General features: G+C 44.7%; 1 protein-coding gene across 8 annotated transcripts; it reads right to left on the reverse strand.

Moving 5' to 3' along the window:
- Positions 1–5,201: 5,201 nt before the first annotated feature.
- On the reverse strand, positions 5,202–8,988 carry LOC127323368 (uncharacterized). 8 transcript variants are annotated; one of them, XR_007865624.1, is made up of 6 exons: positions 7,847–8,988; positions 6,294–6,347; positions 6,028–6,226; positions 5,777–5,840; positions 5,533–5,695; positions 5,202–5,435 (listed from the first exon to the last, which is right to left on the reverse strand). XR_007865624.1 is itself a non-coding variant. In XM_051351517.1 (6 exons), the coding sequence occupies exons 2-6, from the start codon at positions 6,329–6,331 to the stop codon at positions 5,415–5,417; spliced, it is 363 nt and encodes a 120-aa protein (XP_051207477.1). In that variant the 5' UTR covers positions 6,332–8,501; positions 8,611–8,988; the 3' UTR covers positions 5,202–5,414. The 8 variants fall into 8 exon arrangements, 3 of the variants coding, with proteins under 3 accessions (XP_051207477.1, XP_051207478.1, XP_051207476.1); XM_051351517.1 differs by lacking the exon at positions 5,777–5,840 and having other exon boundaries at positions 6,028–6,093; positions 6,152–6,226; positions 6,294–8,501; positions 8,611–8,988; XM_051351518.1 differs by lacking the exon at positions 5,777–5,840 and having other exon boundaries at positions 6,028–6,093; positions 6,152–6,226.
- Positions 8,989–9,194: the final 206 nt, after the last annotated feature.

Below are 9,194 nucleotides of genomic sequence, written 5' to 3' on the forward strand. Positions count from 1 at the left end.
TAGCCATCAGAAAACCCTCCTTCGCACCATGCATTCCTCCTCCTCCTCCTCTACCTCATCGGATCTTTCCTCTCTATCCTCTTCTTCTCGTGAGCCGACGCCAGAGTGGGGCTCGTTGGCGGCGCACGACATCCTGCCCCAACGACGTGGGACAAGGATGATCACGATTCCTCCGTCTGGTCCAAGGATGACAAGTCCTTGACCGACGGAGAAGACGACCTCCAATTCCTCATCGATGGTGAGGAGGAGGCGGAGAGCGAGGACGACCGCTTCTCCTGGGATGACTTCACCTCCTCCGACGAGGAGGAGGAAGAGGAGGATGACACCTCCTCCGACGAGCCGCCGGCGAAGCGCTTCCGCGCCGGATCGGACGACGACAACGATGATGACGACGACGAGGAGGAAGAGACCCCTGCCGAGGGCTACGGCAGCAGCGACGAGGAGCTCGCCGGTAGCAGCGCCGACGGTAGCCACGACAGCGCCGACGAGGGCAGCGACGGCCCTTAGACTAGGACTACTAGCATAGGACTAGTAGTAGTAATCGGCTCTTTTGTTCTTCCTCTCCTGAGCAATCGGCTCTTCTCTGTAAAAATCCTCTTTATTAATGAAGAAAATGTTTCTATGTCGATTTTGCCTTCATACCAATTTTGCCGATTGTCAAAGCAAGTCAACGCGCAAAGAGCCGATGGCAGCGCATTGGCCTTCACTATAAAACGTGAGTAAGGCCAAATCAGTTGCCTATTTCAAACGGTAACCTGCAACCCTTGCCTGAAGAGTAAACTCAGATCCCCAAATCGCCGTTCGAACAAATCCAACTTACGGCCACGCGAATCTCAGATCTCAATCGCGCAGATTCAACTCCGCAGCGAACCCAATGGCGGAATCATCCAACGCCAACGCTACGGTTTCTGGCCTGAAGGTAATCCTCAACCGCTCCCCTCTATCCGAGCATAGCGTTAGAATTAACAGCAAACACCTAAATTAATGCCTCATTCCATCATTAATTTTTAGGTATCAGACATTCTGCTGCCGCGTCCTTCTCTTCCAAATTCTCTCTGTCTTGGCCCTCGTTCTACTGAAAGTCCTGCCCATTTGATTTCATGCGAGGCCAATAGAATTCCCTTCGTGAACCAGAATTTAGATCTAACTTCTTGGGCCGACTGCTTACGAGCCTGGCCTAATCCTCCTGAAGATTGGGTTTCATGGTACAATAGAATATCCAAGACCCATCAAGCCACCTGGGAAACCACCGGAATAGCCGATGCTTTAGCTTTATCACTGTCTCCACTTGAGAAACATGAAAACCTTCTGAAAACCATCGGCTACTTTTGGTCTGATGCTTTGAATTGCTTCATGTTTGGCCATGGCCCCATGACACCAACCCTACTAGACGTGGCCATGATCACTGGTCTAGACATTGCATCCCCAAGCCCCTCTGCTTTTATGCTGCCAAAGGTCCCTTTCACACTCTCTTCCAAAACAGAGTGCACAAACTGGGGTGCTTATCTTCGCCGCCACATGAAAAACAAAGGCCCTATAACAGAGAAAGAACACACGGCCTTCCTGAATTTCTGGTTGGAACACTTCATATTCTGTGGCCCTTCACTAGCTCCAACCAAGAACTATCTCTCCTTGGCCTATGAACTTGCCAGAGGCACACAGCTGGGCATTGGCAAACTATTCCTTGGAGAGGTCTATCGATATCTCCAACTAATGTCTGTCAAGCTGTTTTCCCAAAAGACAGTCAAAACAGGAGGTCCCTGGTGGTTTATTCAACTATGGGCTCAATTGTATTTCCAGAACCATGTCCCAAACTTTCCACCTTTGGCCACTTGCACCTTTCCAGATATTAACGGGAAGCCAATCCGGTGCACTAACTACGGCCAAGCTCTATATAGCCTTCCAGGTAGTAGACTGACCCTCAAGGAAGCATCGGAGTGGTTCAGAATTTTCTACCAAGGCCTGGATAAACCTCTCTTCTTTCCTTATACGGAGTCTGAAAATTTCGAAAATCCAGTCTCCTTTAGGCTAGACAGCTTTGCCGATGCCGCCGGCACTCGGCAATTGTATTCCATCATGATCCGTCCCTGCTTCCTTCCAGTTGGCATGAGCACCTCAAATAGGATCATCAAACCTGGTTATGAGTCTTATCAGCCGGTCGTAGCAGCCCGGCAAATTGGTCTTGGGCAGGTGTCTCCCCATTTCTTCCTCCACCACTTAACAGAGAGCAGAGCTGATCTGCCCGATGTCCTCACGAGTCAGAGGTGTTACTCTTTCTTTGATGCTCTAGCCATCCCAATTCCTCACAACCTCTCTTTTACCTCATCAACCGATGGTTTTGAGACTTGGTGGTCAATGTGGAAAACTCATGCCTTCAGAAGAGCTCTGGGACCATTGCTGAAACAACTTGATGCTGAATATGATATTCCTGCAGAACAGGTACCACTACTCACGAGTTATCTTGAAGTGGCTCACAATAATTTCTTTCCTTTTATAATCTTGCTCTGTCTTCTTTCAGCAACAAGACGGTCCAGAACCTGTACATGATGACGGCTCCCCTTTCAACTTCCTCCCACCAGCTCCGGTGGTCCTCTTCTGCAAAAACTCACCACCCTTGAAAAAGGTCGTGATGCAGAGCCAGCCGATTCCACAAAAATCGGCTTCCAAGAGTAGAGCATCTTCTGGGCCAGCTGCCCCCCGAGCCTCAGCTAAGGCGAGAACAGCAGTGAGGAAAGTAGCTGCCAGGAAGACCTTGAAGCGCCAAAACCCTACTCCAGCCCAAGAAAGTTTGCACGTAAGCTAACCCCTGCCTTGGCTGATTTCATCCATCTTTCTAGGCTTCTGCAATCATGCTTGTATTTCTTTTACAGACTTCTACTGAAGAAAACTCCAGCGAGGGGACACAGTCCAGTCGAGGGGACTCGAGCTCGGGCAACTCTTGGAAAACCACCACGCAGAGCCAGCCAGACTTGCCACCGTCGGCTTCCAAGAAAAGGTCAACTCCTGAACCTGCTGCTTCCCAAGCTCCAATCAAAGCAGGGCAGGGCGGATTACGCACAAAGAGCCGATGTATCAAGAGAGCTCGCAAGGAACCGCAAACCTCTTCATCAAACCAGGAGGTTTTGGATGTAATTACTTTACATATTCTCCTTGGCTCATGTTTCATGCTAACCTGTTGTTGTTCTTAACGGCTAACCACTTCCTCTGCAGACCGATGACACCTCCAGTGGGGAAGTCGAGGAAGTATTGATGCCATCCGCCACCCTGGACCTAACAACTCCTGACAGTGTAGCTGACAAGGTTGCCACCTTGGCCAAGCCCACAGCAGAAACACAAGAGCCGATCACCTCTTCATCGGCTGTTCCTCTGGTCTTAGGAGAGGTACACTCCCTTTCCTTAGCTCTGCCTTTTGCTGTATACTGACGTTGTTCTTGTTGTTTGTCAGGGTTATGACCTCTCAAGCCTGCTAACATTCGACCCCGAATCCATCGAGCCAGCTACGTCTAAAGCAAGTGAAGAGTCAGGCCCCAGCGCTACACATAGTCAACTCCAACATCTCAAGGCCCTGCTCTCCTCCTCAATTGAGACATTGGTTGAAAATCCTGACGAAGTGAAGAGCATCCTTGAAGACGTCCAGCCTCATCTCCCGGTGACGTTGCAGGTGAAACTCTGGCCAGTCGTGACTCTGTCTGCTATAGGTCAAGGGTGAAATTGGCTCGTCAGAGAATCGGTCTACGCCATGCCCAGCTTCAGTTGAAAGCCGATATTGCAGACAAATGTCAGCGGCTTAATGAAAAGAAGACAGCTTTGGATGCCAAAACTGACACCACTGTCAGCACTGCTGAATTTGAGACCTTGCGAAAGGAGTTGGAGGATCTTGAAGAGAGGGTCCGGGCAAGCAAACAGCTCATCCAAGATAAGGAAGCCCTAATTGCCCACTCCCACGAGGAAGCAGAAGGCCTTAAAGCTGAAATGAAGACTGATCTGGCCGAAATACGTGCCCTGAACAAGCAACTGGTGGCGGGCCAGGACGAAGATGACGAGGCCGAGATCGCCGAGGTGGATCGTGTTCGTGCTAACGCCCTCCATGCCCTTGAGGCATATCTTCAGTAGAGCTTCTCTATGTAACCTGATAACTGCTCAATCGAGCTTGTACCACTGCTTGTAACAGTTTGTACCTCTTGAGTCGATGGCTGCTCATCGGCTTTATTCTAAAGTCGATGTCTGTGCATTGGCTGTACTTTGGTTTTGTATACACATTTTTTTTAATTTTTTTTTATTTGGCCGATTTCATGTATCGGCCCCCATGTCTCACTGTCCATCATCCCATATACTTGGGAAATATTTCTTGCGATGCTGGTCATTGACAACGCCTGGGAACATACTTCATGGCCTTGTATCTTATCCGTTTAGGTGCCCCCCGAGCCGAATCTTTCAAGTAATTGAAGATATCGGCTTCTAGTAATCCGGTTCCAGAAATTGTACCTGAACATCGGCTCCACCTGCTAGCTCGATGTTGTGCTTTACTCTGGCTACGTGACATGCTTGTGGTGAGATCCTTGCTTTTTATTTTTTGGGGCCGATCGTAGGGATCGGCCTTGCCACGTACGTCTACTGACTTTGGTCTTGCCACTCTGTCAGGCCGGTGGATAAGACCAGCCTCACCCCGTTTTTTGAAGCTTCGATGCGCTCACAGCCGTCCAAACTGATTCCAGAGATCGGCTCTTGGTCGTCTGCATCCCAAATATTCATGCCAGCTAACGAGATCTCGATCGAGTCATCTGCATGAACGACCTCCACTTCATCTCCATCCCACTGTTTCAGGCATTGGTGCATCCACTACAACAGGCCACCCCCTTCAGCAACGTATTGATGCGTTGCCGAATGTTCATATAAGCGTTGGTAAGGTCTATACCAACGGAATATTATGCGTTGCCGTTGGTGCCGTTGCAAGGGTCTACACCAACACAAAAACATCCGTTGGTAATCGGCATGCATAAGCGTTGTAAGATAGAAACGTATATAAGGAGAGTCTAACAACACATTGTATGCGTTGGTGGTACCATACATGAATGGGTTATGAAGCTGACATATCATAAGGCCGCATCACTTCAAAATGCTGGTACATACCATGATCAATATTTACATATAGCAAGTGGCGGTCACTAAATCAATGCAGATATTGCACGTGAGACACAATATAGGAAACAGAAGTATTTCATATAATGTTTTGACTGTGTTCAATAACAAAGAAAAATATTCAAAGAACGTGAACTGGCTGGTACTTGCACTATTATACAAATATATAATGTTCTCTTCCCAACATTGGCGATTAAAATTACATACGAAAAGTAATGTAAGCTATCCAGTAGTAGTATCAGTCTTCATCTTGCAATCAACATCTCAACCAAGCATCACCAATTTATCTTGAAAATCTACAAGGAAAAAATAAGATTAGTAAAGAAAAATCACCAAGTAAATAAAGTGGTGAAAATTTTAAGAGTGGTAAAATTACACAAGAGGATGACATACTGAGGTTGAAGGCCATGCGATTGTTAATCCTGCTGCATGACCAATAATCTTGATCTTTTTGAGCGGTCGTATCAACTCATCGGATTTTCGTAATGTAGCATCAACGTGCACTGCCCCGAATTGATTTCCAATTCTAACACCTTCCACTGTTCTTGCCACCATGCTAATGAGAAGGTGCATAATATCAGAGGTAATACAAGAAGAAAACTGAATTCAAATGCATACTTGATGAATGAGAAGGTACCATGTGTGCAGAGAAACCTTACAACGTTCAAGTGTGTCATTGTGTTGGGGTTGATGTTCAGGTCCTATAGTATATGGTAGTTAATTAGATTAAAACTAAATCATAAACCATGTCATCCTTAAATTAGATTCAGTGCTACAAAGACACCATGGATGGAATAAACAAGCATGGAGAAGAAGATAACTACACAATGAACGAGGGCGACATCAGCTACATAAGAGTTAACTCACAAAGTAAAGAAGTGCACTAACCTTTTCTGCACTAGCACTTCCTTGTCCAGGTTGCACATTTTCATCTTGGACCAAAGTTTCTTTGTTCTATGACAGTACATATATTGTAAGATTGCAAAAACTATAATGATATAAATGTGCAAACCTTTTGTGTAGCAGGATGTTTATTCTCCTTTCCAATAGTTCCAAGTTGTTGACTACGAAGATCACCATATACTCTCTGCAGATCAAAAAACAAATATGAATATATTTATGTAAATGACTTTGACCGATCTAATGATACTTACTTTCCTTTTTGAGTTTGTCTGGGCAATACCAAGAGCATCTCGGGTTGTAGATATCTGACCCAGAACACAATGACCAATAAAAAAATTAGTACATGTATTGAACAATGGCAAAGTTTCTTAAATTTACCTATCTTTCACAGTTCAACAACTTCTCATTTAACTCTAGAATTTTAGCATCTTGGTTTTTCATGTGTTGCTCAATTTTTTCCAACTATAGTCTAACAGACAAAATATCTTCATTCCGTGTATCATCCAGTGAAGTAAGGTGTATATCCTGAAGTCGTATAGCTGAAAGCTAACTTATTATAGTAGTAAAATAATCTGTAACACACAATACAAAAATTGTTTTAACATGGGGCTATTGGAGTTTTAAGCTCAATAACACAGACAAATACTGACCTAGTTAGTGTAGAGACTAGTAAAGACAGAAGTAGTGCGAAATTTAGCACGAAATAGACATTATCCTTGTAAATAAATATTGTAATACAGAAAGCTATTTCTTCTCCTCTTCTAAGACAGAAAAACACCAGCATAAGGCCCACACGAAGATGATAAAAATATACTCCCTAAGATTGCCTTAAATTGGCATTTGCCTGTGAAGATGGGGCCAGAGATGTATAGTTGATAGCCGCGTCGATTAAAATGGATTCGAAGTAGTATGTAAATGAGAGAAAGAACTACTGGCACAAGTTTCACTCCCATTCAGAAAAATATTTATCATTAATTGATCGGTGCTATCATACAGTTTGTTTGAATTATCTGGTATCTTAATGTTCTCCAGATTCGCGTGACTAGTATTTCCATTTTTTTCTCCTTCAGTTACATTGTCAAGTCTCTAGCAGATACATGTTTTCTCATCTAATTAGATCATGATGGCGCTCATTGCCGCGCACGTCCTGTATGACATAATCATACGAATATTTCCAAATATGAAGGTACAGAACAGGGGTAAGTCAAATTTTAAAATAATATACTACTTAATGTTATGATTGGTTAACTCTCATTGCAACAGATAAATGATAGTAGCGAGAAAGAAAAAAGTTGTAGCAAGCCAGCATTTGAGCTAGGTAGAAATTAACTATGATGCCTTAACTAACCTGTGTACTTTAAATCTATTATATATGCACAAAAGGATTATAATAAGAGAGCTAAAAAGGTGCAGCCCTTAAATTTTGTTTAACTCCAGCCAACTTGAAATAGGCCGGCTAGTAAAATAAGCATATTCAAAGTTATAACGGGGAAACTGAGTTAAACACAATGCTTGGGGTTGAGATAGCTTCTCCATGTATGAGAGCACCTAAGTAGAAGAAGTGACCTCACCTGCCCAATCTTTCTTGTAAGGATTCGATTGACTAACAGTCCAAAACAATAAAACTAGTAAGCAACATTCTATACAAGAATTGTACCCGTGTTAATTTCAGAAACAGAGTATATTTTTTAAGCAACTTGATTGATAAAATTCTTCGACAATGGCAAGATGAAAGAGGACTGCAGCTATAACGTCAAATACAGCCATGAGAAAAGATTCATTAAAGTGGGTACTTTGGACTGACCTAAATATTTTTGAAGCCGCTTTCCCTTTGTACAGTTTATCACTGCAGTGATTTATCCATCATGGTAGAAATACCAGGAGCCCAATAAGGTTATGATCTGATAATCACTGATGGTAACCATACACAAGATACCGTAGAACTGACGATGAACTGGAACCAACAATACATAGAGCAAAAAATTATTTTCTTAGGAGGAATATGAATCAGCCTCTTGCCTTCCTTGGAACATTCTTCAGAATGAAACCTTAGAACATTTTCGTAGCTAGCCTCCTTATAGGTGAGAAGTCAAAAGGAACAATCAGCTCCACAATAACTCGGTGGGTCTCAGTGTTGTACTCCTGTAAAAAAACAAACTTCTACAATGTTCTAGGGGAAACAAATCATGCAGGACGCCACTTTTGTAACCATAAGAGAGGCGAATTATGGAGAGAACCAGGGCAGAAAAGCAAAGAAATGTGAGCAGCCAGGGCCAGGCAGCGCCTGTTATCTTGCATCGGCAAGTTGCGGCTGTTTCCAAGGGTTAGCCTTATCTTTTGAAGTACGATGCAATGGTACCTTTTTTCCCCATGCTCAGTCCAATTTCCAAATTCTAGCATCACTGATAACTCTCTTACACTCAATTCAATCAACTAGTTTACAGAACAATTGGACAAAGCTGCAGCTCAAAAATAAAGTAAATCCCCAATTAGGAATTTGAGAGTGAGTTGTGCTAAGTGCTCGTGCTGGAACGAGAAATTCCTAACTGATTACCACGATCTACTTACCAAGACTCAGGGGAGGGATCCAGCTTGAGGGGTCAACTGGTGGAGCCGCTGGGTCGCTGCAGCGCTGCTAGTCGACTGCCGCCAGGGCGCCAGGTCTGGGGCGAAGGGGCGAGGCGGGTTGAGTAACCGCTGCTCCTGGTCGACAGTTGCCGTCGGAGGTCGCCGGAGGCCAGGTCTGGGAGGGACGGAGGGGGATGGGGGGGCGGCCGACGGGAAGGAAGGGCGAGCGGGGGATAGATCGGCGGCGGCATCTGGTTTGGGCGGCGTGCAGATGTCACGGCGGCACGACGTGAGATGGATCGCGGCCTTGTTTTCCTTGTTTTCCGTCGTTAGCAAGGACACGTAGTTGCAGCCCACGATCGAGAGATATTCTTCTTGCTCCTTTGATACCCTAAGCAACCAGAGAAAAGGTAGTTGCAGCCCAAAAGTTTGTCTTTTTTGTTAGATGCATCCCACGATCGGCAATGAGATGAAGATAAGGAAATTTCGAACTTTTTCTTAATATAAATGAAAATTTAGGACTTTAACAACTAACATTAATTGAAGATATAGCACAAGCTTATTTTTCAACAATGGTCTATTTT

The sequence above is a fragment of the Lolium perenne genome, chromosome 2, assembly GCF_019359855.2.
Source record: "Lolium perenne isolate Kyuss_39 chromosome 2, Kyuss_2.0, whole genome shotgun sequence".
Lineage (NCBI taxonomy): Eukaryota > Viridiplantae > Streptophyta > Magnoliopsida > Poales > Poaceae > Lolium > Lolium perenne.

Excerpts from the sequence above, each read along its gene's own strand:
- LOC127323368 (XM_051351517.1), bottom strand. The coding sequence starts at position 6,331 with ATGCTCTTGGTATTGCCCAGACAAACTCAAAAAGGAAA. Across the intron at positions 6,094-6,151 it reads AACATCCTGCTACACAAAAG|AACAAAGAAACTTTGGTCCA; the intron begins GTTTGCACATTT and ends GTACTGTCATAG. Across the intron at positions 5,696-6,027 it reads GAAGTGCTAGTGCAGAAAAG|CATGGTGGCAAGAACAGTGG; the intron begins GTTAGTGCACTT and ends CCTTCTCATTAG.